At 44.0% G+C, this 17,781-nt stretch overlaps 1 protein-coding gene across 4 annotated transcripts in view; it reads right to left on the bottom strand.

Moving 5' to 3' along the window:
* nedd4l (NEDD4 like E3 ubiquitin protein ligase) overlaps nt 1-17,781 on the bottom strand; it is a 123,080-nt gene that overhangs the window by 60,301 nt on the left and 44,998 nt on the right. For 2 of the 4 annotated variants that reach the window (XM_052458533.1, XM_052458532.1), the window contains 3 exons: nt 8,189-8,239; nt 586-647; nt 4-112 (listed from right to left, as the gene is read on the bottom strand). In XM_052458533.1, the coding sequence (XP_052314493.1) occupies nt 4-112; nt 586-647; nt 8,189-8,239 (222 nt within the window). Of the gene's footprint in view, nt 1-3; nt 113-561; nt 648-8,188; nt 8,240-17,781 lie in introns of all 4 variants that reach the window. The other 2 variants (XM_052458531.1, XM_052458530.1) reach the window with 1 other exon arrangement.

Raw genomic sequence — 17,781 nt, 5'->3', positions numbered from 1 at the left:
TACCTCTGCCTCCTCCCTGGTAATCCCTTCAGTGGTCTCTTCCTCCGGACTTCCAGTCTTCGGCAGGTAGGCCATCTTAAGCCGTAGATAACCCTTCACGCGGGACTTGTGGCTGGAGACAGAAGAGGACACCAAAATGGCAGTTAGTTGGGAGTTATTCAAAATAAACCAGAGGTAGAAACAGATGTTTTTCCCCAGAGCCATGAATTTCAGAGAGTTGGGCGATGATGCATTTAAAATGACACTACAACATTCTATGGAAGCCCTGTTAGCACCCCATAAACAATACATGGGGAATATTTTAACAATGCTATTTAAGTTCATGTCTAGAATTAGAACGATATTTGGAATTCAACAGAAACCAGAGGAGGTGGAATGACAACAGTCTGAGCTAACAATGATTACAGTACAGTTACTTTAAACCAAATACCATAATGACATAAGCCTGTAGTTCCAGTGATATCTAATCGTGAATCTGCTTTGGATTAGCAACAACAGGTGGACATGGTTTGTGGGTAACTTGAGTGTGTGTGTCAATGCGTGTGTGTAGTTCCCTGTCACCTTCGTCGGTAGTCGGGAACTGACCTTCGTGGCCGTAGGAGGAAATCTTTAAACGTGTACGGCCGCTCCATCGTAGGGTCCTCGGTCTACAACACAAAGACACATCAATCAATCGATCAAATGTATTTCAAATCCCTTTTTATATTAGCGGTTGTCAAAGTGCCTAACAGTAACCCGGCCTAGACACCGAAAAGCAAGCCAAGTATACAGACATGTAGCTATAAAATAGAAAAACCACACTGACCATCTCACATAAACACATTGTCAGACCGGAGCCAAATTACATGTGATATGCATGACCGGTACAATCTGTCCACCAAGCACACTAGTTAAACTAGCCTGAATCAAGTGCACAGCAAATATTTGAGAGGATTTTCCAGATGAAGTATTTCTCCCAGGTCTGATTTACATGCAGTACATGAAAACATAAACACATCATGTTGGAGCTAAGAAATAAAAAGCCACACACTGTCATTACATCACATGAAGATAAACCTTTGGTAACGGTCCTGTTGAAATGATTAACCTGTTACTCCTCCTACCCCCTACTTTTTCGAACATTCTGTTAAAAATCGCGCAACATTTCAGCGCCCTGCTGCTCATGCCAGGAATATAGTATATGCATATGATTAGTATGTGTGGATAGAAAACACTCAGACGTTTATAAAACTGGTTAAATCACGGCTGTGACTATAACAGAATGTGTGTTTCATCGAAAAGCGCAGGAAAATCTGATCACTGAAAATTGGAAAATATATCAATGCGCCACTTGCATGAATTGTCTATGGGAAAGCAAATTACCTGGAGCCGAGATTGCAATTCCTACAGCTTCCACACGATGTCAACAGTCTTGTCATTTGCCTAGGCTTTGTTTCTTGGTCAAACGAAGAAGAGACAGACGATTTCTTCAGGTCTCGGACCGGATATTTTGGTTGAGATTTACCCGGACATTATTTCCAGACGTACCCCATATAGAATATACATCGCCTCGTGATCAATTTGATCCCTTATTAACGTTTACTAATACCTAAAGTTGCATTACAAAAGTATTTCGAAGTGTTTTGTGAAAGTTTATCGTCGACTTTTTTAATTTAAAAAAATGACGTTACAAGACGCTATTTTTTTTAGTTTTTCACACAGTCTTCATAGATCGATATCTAGGCTATATATGGACCGATTTAATCGAAAAAAAGACCCAATAGTGATTATGGGAACAAAGAAGATGGTCAAAGGTAATGAATGTTTTATATTTTATTTGTGCGCTTTGTGTAGCGCCGACGATGCTAATTATTTTGTTTACGTCCGCTGCGGGTCTTTTGGGGTGTTACATGCTATCAGATAATAGCTTCTCATGCTTTCGCCGAAAAGCATTTTAAAAATCTGACTTGTTGCCTGGATTCACAACGAGTGTAGCTTTAATTCAATACCCTGCATGTGTATTTTAATGAACGTTTGAGTTTTAACTAGTACTATTAGCATTTAGCGTAGCGCATTTGCATTTCCAGATGTCTAGATGGGACGCCTGCGTGCCAGGTAGGAGCAAGAGGTTAACGAAGGTCTCCCGTTTCTTAGTTAACAGCCTTTTGTGTGTGTGTGTGTGTGTGTGTGTGTGTGTGTGTGTGTGTGTGTGTGTGTGTGTGTGTGTGTGTGTGTGTGTGTGTGTGTGTGTGTGTGTGTGTGTGTGTGTGTGTGTGTGTGTGTGTGTGTGTGTGTGTGTGTGTGTGTGTGTGTGTGTGTGTGTGTGTGTGTGTGTGTGTGTGTGTGTGTGTGTATGTATGTATGTGTATGTGTGTATGTATGTATATGTATGTGTGTGTATGTATATGTATGTGTGTGTGTGTATGTATGTATGTGTGTGTGTATGTATGTATATGTGTGTGTATGTATGTATGTGTGTGTATGTATGTATGTGTGTGTATGTATATGTGTGTGTGTGTATGTATACGTGTACGTGTGTGTGTGTGTGTGTGTGTGTGTGTGTGTGTGTGTGTGTGTGTGTGTGTGTGTGTGTGTGTGTGTGTGTGTGTGTGTGTGTGTGTGTGTGTGTGTGTGTGTGTGTGTGTGTATGAATGCAGAGTAGACCCTCTCCTGTTTCATAGTTAACGAACAGCCTTGTGTGATAAACTCAGAGGTAAAGTGGACCGACAGACCAGTCAGTACTGGCTGGGGTTTAAGCAGCTATGAAACTCGAACCCTGTAGTCTTAAAGTCTGGTGTGTTGGGGGTTTGTAGAGAGACGTTGAATCCCAAATAAACTCTAAGACAAGATACTTGTGTCGATCTGAGAGGACTGGATAGGTGTAAGTGATATGAGGACTGGATAGGTGTAAGTGATATGGATAGGTGTAAGTGATATGAGGACTGGATAGGTGTAAGTGATATGGATAGGTGTAAGTGATATGAGGACTGGATAGGTGTAAGTGATATGGATAGGTGTAAGTGATATGGATAGGTGTAAGTGATATGATAGGTGTAAGTGATATGGATAGGTGTAAGCGATATGGATAGGTGTAAGCGATATGGATAGGTGTAAGCGATATGGATAGGTGTAAGCGATATGGATAGGTGTAAGTGATATGGATAGGTGTAAGTGATATGGATAGGTGTAAGTGATATGATAGGTGTAAGTGATATGCTAGGTGTAAGTGATATGGATAGGTGTAAGTGATATGAGGACTGGATAGGTGTAAGTGATATGAGGACTGGATAGGTGTAAGTGATATGGATAGGTGTAAGTGATATGAGGACTGGATAGGTGTAAGTGATATGGATAGGTGTAAGTGATATGAGGACTGGATAGGTGTAAGTGATATGGATAGGTGTAAGTGATATGGATAGGTGTAAGTGATATGATAGGTGTAAGTGATATGCATAGGTGTAAGTGATATGAGGACTGGATAGGTGTAAGTGATATGAGGACTGGATAGGTGTAAGTGATATGGATAGGTGTAAGTGATATGAGGACTGGATAGGTGTAAGTGATATGGATAGGTGTAAGTGATATGAGGACTGGATAGGTGTAAGTGATATGGATAGGTGTAAGTGATATGGATAGGTGTAAGTGATATGATAGGTGTAAGTGATATGATAGGTGTAAGTGATATGATAGGTGTAAGTGATATGGATAGGTGTAAGTGATATGATAGGTGTAAGTGATATGGATAGGTGTAAGTGATATGGATAGGTGTAAGTGATATGATAGGTGTAAGTGATATGGATAGGTGTAAGTGATATGGATAGGTGTAAGTGATATGAGGACTGGATAGGTGTAAGTGATATGGATAGGTGTAAGTGATATGAGGACTGGATAGATGTAAGTGATATGAGGGCTGGATAGGTGTAAGTGATATGAGGGCTGGATAGGTGTAAGTGATATGGATAGGTGTAAGTGATATGAGGGCTGGATAGGTGTAAGTGATATGAGGGCTGGATAGGTGTAAGTGATATGAGGGCTGGATAGGTGTAAGTGATATGAGGGCTGGATAGGTGTAAGTGATATGAGGGCTGGATAGGTGTAAGTGATATGGATAGATGTAAGTGATATGGATAGGTGTAAGTGATATGGATAGGTGTAAGTGATATGAGGGCTGGATAGGTGTAAGTGATATGAGGGCTGGATAGGGGTAAGTGATATGAGGGCTGGATAGGGGTAAGTGATATGAGGACTGGATAGGTGTAAGTGATATGAGGGCTGGATAGGGGTAAGTGATATGAGGACTGGATAGGTGTAAGTGATATGAGGGCTGGATAGGGGTAAGTGATATGAGGGCTGGATAGGGGTAAGTGATATGAGGGCTGGATAGGGGTAAGTGATATGAGGGCTGGATAGGTGTAAGTGATACGAGGGCTGGATAGGTGTAAGTGATATGAGGGCTGGATAGGTGTAAGTGATACGAGGGCTGGATAGGTGTAAGTGATACGAGGGCTGGATAGGTGTAAGTGATACGAGGGCTGGATAGGTGTAAGTGATATGAGGGCTGGATAGGTGTAAGTGATATGAGGGCTGGATAGGTGTAAGTGATATGAGGGCTGGATAGGTGTAAGTAATAATATAATAAATATATGCCATTTAGCAGACGCTTTTATCCAAAGCGACTTACAGTCATGTGTGCATACATTCTACGTATGGGTGGTCCCGGGAATCGAACCCACTACCCTGGCGTTACAAGCGCCATGCTCTACCAACTGTGCTACAGAAGGACCACTAAGTGATATGAGGGCTGGATAGGTGTAAGTGATATGAGGGCTGGATAGGGGTAAGTGATACGAGGACTGGATAGGTGTAAGCATAAGCAATATGTATTGCTATTCGATACTATGATTTTATTGCAAATCGATGTTTCAAACATATTGCTCACCAAGACAGCACCATGAGAACGCCTTTTGATCAGTCAATAAAAGTGCTGAAAACAAATTGTCTCCCTATTTAGAAAATAAGCTGGAGAACAAGCTATTATGGATTTGGATTTCAGTCTAGTCTAATATTGCGATATTATCAAAACGATACAATATATTGGCAAAGATGATATCCCGATATGACACTATCACCCCCCCCCCACCCAATCACTAATAGCTACTAGCCCGGAGTGAAGGCAGCACTCATCAGTGACTACCTCAAGTTAACATGGTAACAGCAGATCACTCAGGGCTAGTAGCTAGACAGTGAAGGCAGCACCAGTCAGTGACTAACCCAAGTTAACATGGTAACAGCAGATCACTCAGGGCTAGTAGCTAGACAGTGAAGGCAGCACCAGTCAGTGACTAACCCAAGTTAACATGTTAACAGCAGATCACTCAGGGCTAGTAGCTAGACAGTGAAGGCAGCACCAGTCAGTGACTACCCCCAAGTTAACATGTTAACAGCAGATCACTCAGGGCTAGTAGCTAGACAGTGAAGGCAGCACTCATCAGTGACTACCTCAAGTTAACATGGTAACAGCAGATCACTCAGGGCTAGTAGCTAGACAGTGAAGGCAGCACCAGTCAGTGACTACCCCCAAGTTAACATGGTAACAGCAGATCACTCAGGGCTAGTAGCTAGACAGTGAAGGCAGCACCAGTCAGTGACTACCCCCAAGTTAACATGTTAACAGCAGATCACTCAGGGCTAGTAGCTAGACAGTGAAGGCAGCACCAGTCAGTGACTACCCCCAAGTTAACATGGTAACAGCAGATCACTCAGGGCTAGTAGCTAGACAGTGAAGGCAGCACCAGTCAGTGACTACCCCAAGTTAACATGGTAACAGCAGATCACTCAGGGCTAGTAGCTAGACAGTGAAGGCAGCACCAGTCAGTGACTAACCCAAGTTAACATGTTAACAGCAGATCACTCAGGGCTAGTAGCTAGACAGTGAAGGCAGCACCAGTCAGTGACTACCCCCAAGTTAACATGGTAACAGCAGATCACTCAGGGCTAGTAGCTAGACAGTGAAGGCAGCACCAGTCAGTGACTACCCCCAAGTTAACATGGTAACAGCAGATCACTCAGGGCTAGTAGCTAGACAGTGAAGGCAGCACCAGTCAGTGACTACCCCCAAGTTAACATGTTAACAGCAGATCACTCAGGGCTGAAGTAGCTAGAACAGTGAATCACTCAGGCAGCACCAGTCAGTGACTACCCCCAAGTTAACATGTTAACAGCAGATCACTCAGGGCTAGTAGCTAGACAGTGAAGGCAGCACCAGTCAGTGACTACCCCCAAGTTAACATGTTAACAGCAGATCACTCAGGGCTAGTAGCTAGACAGTGAAGGCAGCACCAGTCAGTGACTACCCCCAAGTTAACATGTTAACAGCAGATCACTCAGGGCTAGTAGCTAGACAGTGAAGGCAGCACCAGTCAGTGACAGCAGATCACCCCAAGTTAACATGGTAACAGCAGATCACTCAGGGCTAGTAGCTAGACAGTGAAGGCAGCACCAGTCAGTGACTAACCCAAGTTAACATGGTAACAGCAGATCACTCAGGGCTAGTAGCTAGACAGTGAAGGCAGCACCAGTCAGTGACTAACCCAAGTTAACATGGTAACAGCAGATCACTCAGGGCTAGTAGCTAGACAGTGAAGGCAGCACCAGTCAGTGACTAACCCAAGTTAACATGGTAACAGCAGATCACTCAGGGCTAGTAGCTAGACAGTGAAGGCAGCACTCATCAGTGACTACCCCAAGGAGCCAGAGCCTCTACACTGTCAGAGTTTTCAGAGGTGAATCACCATGACTCATGAATACTTCAACAAAAAAGGCCACAAAGACACAGTGAGTAAGACTACACCCACCCAGCGTGACTAAGACGTATAGGTCCACAGAGAATAGACACACAGGGGCAGTATGACACCTGACTGGCTGACTGACTGTGATCAGGGTTATGTTCAGTAGGTACCAAAGGGAAGAAGAATATGCTCAGAAAAGAGTGATACTGAGGGACTTATGTGAACTTGTCCAATAACTAGGGCTGTGACGATACCAGTATTGTGATATTTTTTTACATGGCAAAAAAATGAAAACATGAAGCAGACCAAACTTGTGGGTCCTTTAAAAACCAGCTGTGGGTAAAATATTGTGTGCTACAGCTCGGAAAATAAAGAAATGTGACTGTTTGACAACATAATGGATGTTTGTTTCCAACATTAGAGCTGTTTTCCTAAATAAAGTTATATTTCGCTTTGTGTTTTGTTTCCTTGCCACGATACTAACGGGTATCGTGATATTGGTATTGTCTTTGCCCTATAATAAACACCCATTGGCATACAGTCGCAAAACGTTTTGAAACTAATGAACATGACCCAGGTCTCTGTGTCCATCCAGAAGAACCACAGGGTTACATCAGAATTGATCTCATGTTAATTCCTCCACCATAGGGACAACAGTAGGTGGTGCGTCATGATTAATCATTAACCTTACCACCTATGCAAATAGGCTTTTAGTTTCACCACTCTTAGAATCACTACTGCACTGCTTTAGGGTCAAGATATTTGACTGGCTTGACTGCTCAGCCACTCAATCAAGAGCCAAACATTCTTTGACAATGAATCATTTATGAGCAGAACTAAAGATTATTTGACAAAGGGTAATTTAATCATTAGCAGCACTGCACTCTGAACTGCCAGTGAGATCAGTCCATAGTTGTCCCGATTATTATTTAGAAGATCGATCATGTTCCTTTCATAAAACAATGAACCTGCTTAAAACTTGATTAATATACTAGTTGAATCCGGCATTAATTTTAGGACTACAACTGTGTTTGTTATTGTGTCTTACCACCATCAGGGGATGCACGGTTTGTTTTTCCGTCAGCTTCAGGCCTGGGTAACCCTCCTCTCCTCAGACTGTACTGGCCCTGTTGTTTACATTCCTACCGGGTTTATTTCCACTCCTAACAGGGGGCTAGTCGCTCTCACTCTCCAGTGTTGTTGCTACTTAAAAAGCCTACGACAACAGGTTGCTCAAGAGAGCTTGCTAAACTCTTCCCCCTCCCCTATGCCCTCACAACCTTCAGAGTTCACTAGGCAGAACAAACATACTGTTAAAAACCAGTAGAGCACTCTAAAACGCAAACAATATGAGCACACACTGACCAGAAGATAAACACACACACACACACACACACGTCGTACACAGACAACACACTCACCGGTAAATGATTGAGAGGCACATCGACCTGTCCCAGGAAATCGTCCCTCGTCTGCAGAAGAAAGAGAGTACAATAATTGTCAGTCAAAATGGAGATGAATACTCTGACAACTGTGAAGAATGCCAACTGACTCCATTTCCAGCAGCAGGGCTTGAAGGCAAGGAAGAACCGACCACAGCAATGAGGGGGAATTACACTCCATATTACTGTTGCTGCTATAGCTGTGCAATAGAATCAGTTTATTAACACAGGTTGTCACAGGCGTGGTGAGAAGCAGGTGCACTGAGAGGAGAGGTCAGGGGAGCGCTGATGTCACTGGGGTGGTAGGTCATGTAGGTAGAGGTACTATCACTTTAGACAGAGGGGGAAGATCCCATGACCCAGCGAGAGGAACAACAACCACCACCACCACCAGACGAGAGCGAGGGATCGAGAGACAGGAGGAGAGGAGAGGTAGCCAAAGGTTGTGCCAGCCACATGAAGTAGTCATTCTAACCACCACCATCATTATTATTGCCAAGAGGAAAAGGTCAGAGGTCAAAGGTGAGAGTAATTGACTGGTCAGGTGATTGAGCGGTACTGTAGTCACACCAGACCAAGATTACCTGTCCGAGGTTGAAAAGCCCATTCTTGGAACGGTCAGAGGCCAACAGAGCCTGTGTAGTGGGATACAACTGGTTTAGACAAACAGAGAGGGAGAAGCAGAGAGCTAGTAGCTAGAGCCACAGGCTGAATGAGCATGTAGGAAGGAATAAGGAAGGAATTAGGTGTAGTAGGGAAGGAATTAGGTGTAATGGGAAGGAAGTAGGTGTAATGGGAAGGAAGTAGGTGTAATGGGAAGGAAGTAGGTGTAATGGGAAGGAAGTAGGTGTAATGGGAAGGAATTAGGTGTAATGGGAAGGAATTAGGTGTAATGGGAAGGAAGTAGGTGTAATGGGAAAGAATTAGGTGTAATGGGAAGGAATTAGAAAGGAAGTAGGTGTAATGGGAAGGAAGTAGAAAGGAAGTAGGTGTAATGGGAAGGAATTAGGTGTAGTAGGGAAGGAATTAGGTGTAATAGGAAGGAATTAGAAAGGAAGTAGGTGTAATGGGAAATAATTAGGTGTAATGGGAAGGAATTAGGTGTAATGGGAAGGAATTAGGTGTAATGGGAAGGAATTAGGTGTAATGGGAAGGAATTAGGTGTAATGGGAAGGAATTAGGTGTAATGGGAAGGAATTAGGTGTAATGGGAAGGAATTGGGTGTAATGGGAAGGAATTAGGTGTAATGGGAAGGAATTAGGTGTAATGGGAAGGAATTAGGTGTTTATGCGATTGGAGTTAAGAAACTGTTCAATGTTTGCCTCTGGGATTCTGTAGGTGTGTTCAAATAGCCCTAGCCAACGGAGACTTCATGTCAAGGGTTATATACAGAATGTCAAAAAGGTGAGGAAATGGGAAATTAATATCACTGCAAAAAGGTTGTGGTTAAGCCACTGGAAAACCTTTACTTAAAAAGCAATGATAGAAACCGCTGGTCCTTTTTTAACTTAATACTGAGCCAGTCGACACACTGGACTTTCCACTGACCTTTAGCCAGACAGAACACAAGTACAGAACAGTAGCTAGCTGGGCAGTAGACATCTAGGCTACCTCTCTGGTTTAAATAACTGCCATTTTATGAGGAAAAGTTACCAGTCACAGAGAGAGTCAAACCTGGGTTCAAATATATATATATATTTTTAAATGGTCAACGTTTGCTCTAGCCTGCTTGGAGCGCCAGATGGGCGGGGCTTACAGTTTTGGGACTATTCCATTAAGCCAGGCAAGCTCAATTAAGAACAGACAAATCATTTGCAATCATATAACATAGTATTGAAGCCAGGTCTTAGTAGAGCACACAGACAGGTCACAACACATCTCTCCTGTGTCTGTGTTATTGGAACTGATGAGAGGAGAAGGGACATAAGAAACAGAACTCAAATGGGAATCTAAAACATTGTACACCTATCAGTAACTCATTTACAGTAGGATTCAACAATCCCTTCCTGAATGTTTTGGTTTATTTACTGCTTGCTTAAGGTACAGATAACAAGATGAGTCTTAAAACAGCTAAAAGTATTTCAAAACCCTAAAAAGGTCACTCCATACTTTTGGCATATCGTCCATAATATCTAGCCTACAGTAGAGGGCTAGTAAAATTATGCCATCGCCATGGATAGCACTTGCTCTATTCGCTCACTGGTCAGGTGTGGCAGCACTAATACAGGTACACACACGACAGCACAAGTTGTGTCTGAGATATTATCAAACGGACAGTTTCTGGATGGAACATAAGGGTTTACTATTGATACCTCTGCTTCCGCTTCACTCAATCACTGTTCAGGTGTGACGCTACACAGGAAAACATCTTATCTAAAAGGGACTAGGGCTGACCCCAATTAGTCAACTGGTTGATTCTTTGGTCGTTAGGCTGTTGGCCGACCGAGATTGTTTTATTCAAGCAGTAACACACACACACACACACACACGCACACACACACACACACACACACACACACATATATATATATATATGCGCCCATCTCAGTGAATTAATACATTGCGGAGGCCTAGACTAAAAGTCAATTTATGATTGATCTGAAAATGTGGTCGGAGGCTCTATATGGAGAGTGTCACGTAATTGCCACGCGCCTCCCAATGCAGGGGGTTCTGAATAGCTCCTCATTGACATGATTGGTTGACCGTAAGTGGGGGCGGTACATCCTGTAGAAAACACAAACTCACTTCCTTGACAACAGCTCTGCACTGCTCCATGAAGCACAAGAAGTGTGAATGCCCTGACTTCTGCTGAGGACGTATCACCGTAAATGCTGCACGGCCAATGCAGACGACATCTGATGCAAAATGCGCTGCTCTCGCCAGAATGCGCTGCTCTCGCCAGAATGCGCTGCTCTCGCCAGAATGCGCTGCTCTCGCCAGAATGCGCTGCTCTCTCCAGAATGCGCTGCTCTCTCCAGAATGCGCTGCTCTCTCCAGAATGCGCTGCTCTCTCCAGAATGCGCTGCTCTCTCCAGAATGCGCTGCTCTCTCCAGAATGCGCTGCTCTCTCCAGAATGCGCTGCTCTCTCCAGAATGCGCTGCTCTCTCCAGAATGCGCTGCTCTCTCCAGAATGCGCTGCTCTCTCCAGAATGCGCTGCTCTCTCCAGAATGCACTGCTCTCTCCAGAATGCACTGCTCTCTCCAGAATGCACTGCTCTCTCCAGAATGCACTGCTCTCTCCAGAATGCACTGCTCTCTCCAGAATGCACTGCTCTCTCCAGAATGCACTGCTCTCTCCAGAATGCACTGCTCTCTCCAGAATGCACTGCTCTCTCCAGAATGCACTCTCTCCTGCCAATTTGTGCACATTCATTGTTTCACAACTTCATTGTGTGAATTGTTTGCATTTGATTGTATTTATTTTAATGCATTCAATATTATTATTCCAGTCTTCCCGTTTTCATTGTGGGCTTATTGTTTGCAGAGTGCACAACCTATGCTATACTTGTGAGAAACAAGTTTTGGTTTATTTGATTATACATAGATGTAGTCCTATAGGCTACCTGGCCTGATTATACATAGAGGTAGTCCTATAGGCCACCTGGCCTGATTATACATAGAGGTAGTCCTATAGGCCACCTGGCCTGATTATACATAGAAGTAGGTCTATAGGCCACCTGGCCTGATTATACATAGAAGTAGGCCTATAGACCACCTGGCCTGATTATACATAGAAGTAGTCCTATAGGCCACCTGGCCTGATTATACATAGAAGTAGGCCTATAGGCTACCTGGCCTGATTATACATAGAAGTAGGTCTATAGGCCACCTGGCCTGATTATACATAGAAGTAGTCCTATAGGCCACCTGGCCTGATTATACATAGAAGTAGGCCTATAGGCCACCTGGCCTGATTATACATAGAAGTAGGCCTATAGGCTACCTGGCCTGATTATACATAGAAGTAGGCCTATAGGCTACCTGGCCTGATTATACATAGAAGTAGGTCTATAGACCACCTGGCCTGATTATACATAGAAGTAGGTCTATAGACCACCTGGCCTGATTATACATAGAAGTAGGCCTATAGGCTACCTGGCCTGATTATACATAGAAGTAGGCCTATAGGCCACCTGGCCTGATTATACATAGAAGTAGGCCTATAGACCACCTGGCCTGATTATACATAGAAGTAGGTCTATAGGCTACCTGGCCTGATTATACATAGAAGTAGGCCTATAGGCTACCTGGCCTGATTATACATAGAAGTAGGCCTATAGGCTACCTGGCCTGATTATACATAGAAGTAGGCCTATAGGCTACCTGGCCTGATTATACATAGAAGTAGGCCTATAGACCACCTGACCTGATTATACATAGAAGTAGGTCTATAGACCACCTGGCCTGATTATACATAGAAGTAGGCCTATAGACCACCTGACCTGATTATACATAGAAGTAGGTCTATAGACCACCTGGCCTGATTATACATAGAAGTAGGCCTATAGGCTACCTGGCCTGATTATACATAGAAGTAGGCCTATAGGCTACCTGGCCTGATTATACATAGAAGTAGGCCTATAGGCTACCTGGCCTGATTATACATAGAAGTAGGTCTATAGACCACCTGGCCTGATTATACATAGAAGTAGGTCTATAGACCACCTGGCCTGATTATACATAGAAGTAGGTCTATAGACCACCTGGCCTGATTATACATAGAAGTAGGTCTATAGACCACCTGGCCTGATTATACATAGAAGTAGGTCTATAGGCCACCTGGCCTGCATGCAAATGTAGACCTATAAACTTGCCCATTTGGGGATCTGATAGTATTTCTGATTGGCTTAATGCACCACCACTAATGAGCTGTCGAGCTTCTCAAAGTAATGTTTTCTTCACCTCAAACAGCAGGCAAACAAAGTCTGTTTTTACACCCATTGAGAATGACAATAGTTCCTCAATGTATTTGAAAAATATTTCCAGCTCTCTCCCTTTCGATAAAAACTCAGCATGAAAGGGAAAATGCTATGCTCTGATTCAGTGGAAATGTCATAAAATAGACCTACATGATTACTTCTTCTCAGTGCTCGACTTGGACTGAAATAGGTTCTGGTATTCATTTTGTGTGCTGGCACGGTTTATAAAATGTCATGTAAAATGTGCATATGAAAACCATAACTGGCATGCAGATCGGTAGAAATGTTAAGATAAATGGTCATTCCACATGAAAAAGGTTGCCAACTCCTCGTGTGGCCTTTTACCGGCAACTTCAGGAGAGTAATGGCAGAATGCCAGCAGGAGAGGGAGGAAAATAGTCGGGTCAGGTTAAGGTTTTTTTCTGCTGGTTATCTCTGGCTCCCTTGAGTCATTTGTGCCTTATTTCATTAGTAATAATAAAGCACTACTGTATATAGTTGATTTTATTATATGTATTATATATGGAAAAACACAGCTTTAAAAATGTTGACCAATCGATTGGTCGAAAGAACAGACGACTTTCGGTCGACTGAGGTTTTAGCCAAGGACAGCCCTAAAAGGGACAGTCTGTGGTGTGGATGCTGGACAGTAAATACGGGTTTGTGTTTTTATGCCTGGGTAGAGGATTAGACTCCCATGGTCATGCTCACATAATGGCTGACAAGGCTAATATGGCCCGGCTGACCATTGGGTGAGATTTCTGCTTTCAACAGGGGTCACAGCTGAGCCTACAGCTGTCTCCATGTGCCATCTTGCACTGGAAGGAGGAGGAGGGGAGGGAGAAGGGGAGGGGGAGGGAGAGTTAGCATATTACTCCTCACTGGGAGGAGGGGAGGGAGGGAGTAGGGGAGGGAGAGTTAGCATATTACTCCTCACTGGGAGGAGGAGGGAGGGAGGGGAGGGAGAGTTAGCATATTACTCCTCACTGGGAAGAGGAAGGGAGAAGGGGAGGGGAGGGAGAGTGAGCATATTACTCCTCACTGGGAGGAGGGAGGGGAGGGAGGGAGGGAGGGGAGAAGGGGAGGGAGAGTTAGCATATTACTCCTCACTGGGAGGAGGAGGGAGGGAGGGAGTAGGGGAGGGGGATGGAAAGAGGGAGAGGGAGAAGGGGAGGAGGAAGGAGAGAGGGAGTTAGCATATTACTCCTTACTTGGAGGGAGGGAGGGAGGGAGGGAGGGAGGGAGGGAGGGAGGGAGGGAGGGAGGGAGGGAGGGAGGGAGGGAGGGAGGGAGGGAGGGAGGGAGGGAGGGGGAGGGAGGGAGGGAGGGAGGGAGAGAGGGGGTGATAGAAGGGGGTGATAGAAGGGGGTGACCTATGTTGAATCACTAAAATAATAGATATTCACTATGGAAAAAGATGGAACGGCACGTCAGAAATCAGCTCAATGTAATCGAAGAATCCATAGACTCTAACCACTTCTGAGGAAAATTGACAAACAATTTAAATTTAAACAAACACCACGAAGAGTTATCTATCCAAAATGGAGATGTAAGGATAAACCGCTTCTCCAACCTTTCTGGCTCTATAACAAAGAACAAACAGCTGAAAAATATACATGATCAAATACAAATCGTAGAATCAACTATTAAAGACTACCAGAACCCACTGGATTATCCAATGACATTGAATAAACTACAGGACAAAATACAAACCCTCCAAAACAAAAAAGGCCCGTGGTGTTGATGGTAACCTAAATTAAATGATCAAATCTAGAGACCACATATTCCAATTGGCTATACTAAAACTCTAACATCATCCTCAGCCCTGGCATATTCTCCAATATTTGGAACCAAGGACTGATAACCCCAATCCACAAAAGTGGAGACCAATTTGACCCCAAAAACTACCGTGGGATATGCGTCAACAGCAACCGTGGGAAAATCCTCTGCATTATAACATTAACAGCAGACTTGTACATTTCCTCAGTGAAAACAATGTACTGAGCAAACATATTGGCTTTTTACAAAATTACCGTGCGACAGACCATGTATTCACCCTGCACAACCTAATTAACAAACAAACCAAAACAAAGGCAAAGTCTTCTCATGCTTTGTTGATTTCAAAAAGGTTTGATACTCAATTTGGCAAGAGGGTCTGCTATACAAATGTTTGGAAAGTTGGGGGAAAAACACAAGACATGTACACAAAAAACAAGTGCGTGCGGTTAAAATTGGCAAAAAACACATTTATTTCCACCGGGCTGGGGGATGAGACAGGGATGCAGCTTAAGCCCCACCCTCTTCAACATGTCAAGAAATTGGTGAGGCCACTAGAACAGTCTGCAGCACCTGGCCCTACGAGAATATGAAGTCAAACGTCTTCTTTTTGCGGATGATCTGGTGCTTCTATCCCCAACCCGGGAGGGACTACAAAAGCACCTAGATCTTCTGCACAGATTTTGACAGACCTGGGCCCTGACAGAAAAATCTCAGTAATACAAAAATAATGATGTTGCTTAAAAGGTCCAGTTGCCAGGAACACAAACACAAATTCCAGCTCGACACAGTTGCCCGAGAGTACACAAAAAACTATACATATCTCGGCCTAAACATCAGCGCCACAGGTAACTTCAAAAACTCAGCAAAAAAAGAAGCGACCCTTTTCCAGGACCCTGTCTTTCAAAGAAAATTAGTAAAAATCAAAATAACTTTACAGATCTTCATTGTAAAGGGTTTAAACACTGTTTCCCATGCTTGTTCAAAGAATCATAAACAATTAATGAACATGCACCTGTGGAACGGTCGTTAATACACAGTTTACAGACGGTATGGAATTAAGGTCACAGTTATGAAAACTTAAGACACTAAAGAGGCCTTTCTACTGACTCTGAAAAACACCCAAAGAAATATGCCCAGGGTCCCTGCTCATCTGCGTGAACGTGCCTTAGGCATGCTGCAAGGAGGCATGAGGACTGCAGATGTGGTGAGGGCAAGAAATTGCCATGTCTGTACTGTGAGACGCCTAAAACAGTGCTACAGGGAGACAGGACGGACAGCTGATCGTCCTCGCAGTGGCAGACCACGTGTAACAACACCTGCACAGGATTGGTACATTTGAACATCACACCTGCGGGACAGGTACAGGATGGCAACAACAACTGCCCAAGTTACACCAGGAACGCACAATCCCTCCATCAGTGCTCAGACTGTCCGCTATAGGCTGAGAGAGGCTGGACTGAGGGCTTGTAGGCCTGTTGTAAGGCAGGTCCTCACCAGACATCACCGGCAACAACGTGGCCGATGGGCACAAACCCACCGTCGCTAGACCAGACAAGACTGGCAAAAAGTGCTCTTCACAGACGAGTCACGGTTTTGTCTCACCAGGGGTGATGGTCAGATTCGCGTTTATCGTCCAAGGAATGAGTGTTACACCGAGGCCTGTACTCTGGAGCGGGATCGATTTGGAGGGTCCGTCATGGTCTAGGGCGGTGTGTCACAGCATCATCGGACTGAGCTTGCTGTCATTTCAGGCATTCTCAACGCTGTGTGTTAAAGGGAAGACATCCTTCTCCCTCATGTGGTACCCTTCCTGCAGGCTCCTTCTGACATGATCCTCCAGCATGACGCCAACAGACATACTGCTTGTTCTGTGCATGATTTCCTAAAAGACAGGAATGTCAGTGTTCTGCCATGGCCAGCGAAGAACCCGGATCTCAATCCCATTGAGCACATCTGGGACCAATTGGTTTGGAGGATGAGGGCTAGGGCCATTCCCCCCCCAGAAATGTCTGGGAACTTGCAGGTACCTTGGTGGAAGAGTGGGGTAACATCTCACAGCAAGAACTGGCAAATCTGGTGCAGTTCATGAGGAGGAGATGCACTGCAGTACTTAATGCAGCTGGTGGCCACACCAGATACTGACTTACTTTTGACCCCCCTTTGTTCAGGAACACATTATTCCAGTTATGTTAGTCCCATGTCTGTGGAACTTGTTCAATTTAGGTCTCAGTTATTGAATCTTATTTCCATACAAATATTTACACATGTTAAGTTTGCTGAAAATAAAAGCAGTTGACAGTGAGAGGACATTTCATTTTTTGCTGAGTTTAGTTGTGAACGATCTGAGAGACAAGGGCTTTCTACGCCATCAAAAGGAACATGAAATTTGACATACCAATTAGGATCTGGCTAAAAATACTGGTATCAGTTATACAACCCACTGCCCTTTATGGTTGTGAGGTCTGGGTCAGTTGACCAACGAAGAATTCAAAAAGAAAAATGGGACAAACACCAACTTAAAATAGACTCCATGCAAAATTCTGCAGAAATATCCTCATTGTACTGCATAAACCACCAAATTTAGCATGCAGAGCGGAGTTAGGCCGATACCCACTAATTATCAAAATCCAGAAAAGCGCTGTCACATTCTACAACCAACTAAAAGGATGCAATTCCCAAACATTCCATAACAAAGCCATCACCTACAGAGAAATTAACCTGGAGAAGAGTCCCCTAAGCAAGCTGATCCTGGGGCTCTGTTCAAACACACCCCACAAAGCCCCAGGACAGCAACACAATTAGTTCCAACCAAATCATGAGAAAACAAAAAGATAATTACTTGAAACATGAGAGAATTTACAAAAAAACAGAAC

Source organism: Oncorhynchus keta, chromosome 12, assembly GCF_023373465.1.
Source record: "Oncorhynchus keta strain PuntledgeMale-10-30-2019 chromosome 12, Oket_V2, whole genome shotgun sequence".
Lineage (NCBI taxonomy): Eukaryota > Metazoa > Chordata > Actinopteri > Salmoniformes > Salmonidae > Oncorhynchus > Oncorhynchus keta.
The sequence above is the reverse complement of the archived record's forward strand: the minus strand, read 5'-3'. Positions and strand labels throughout refer to the sequence as shown.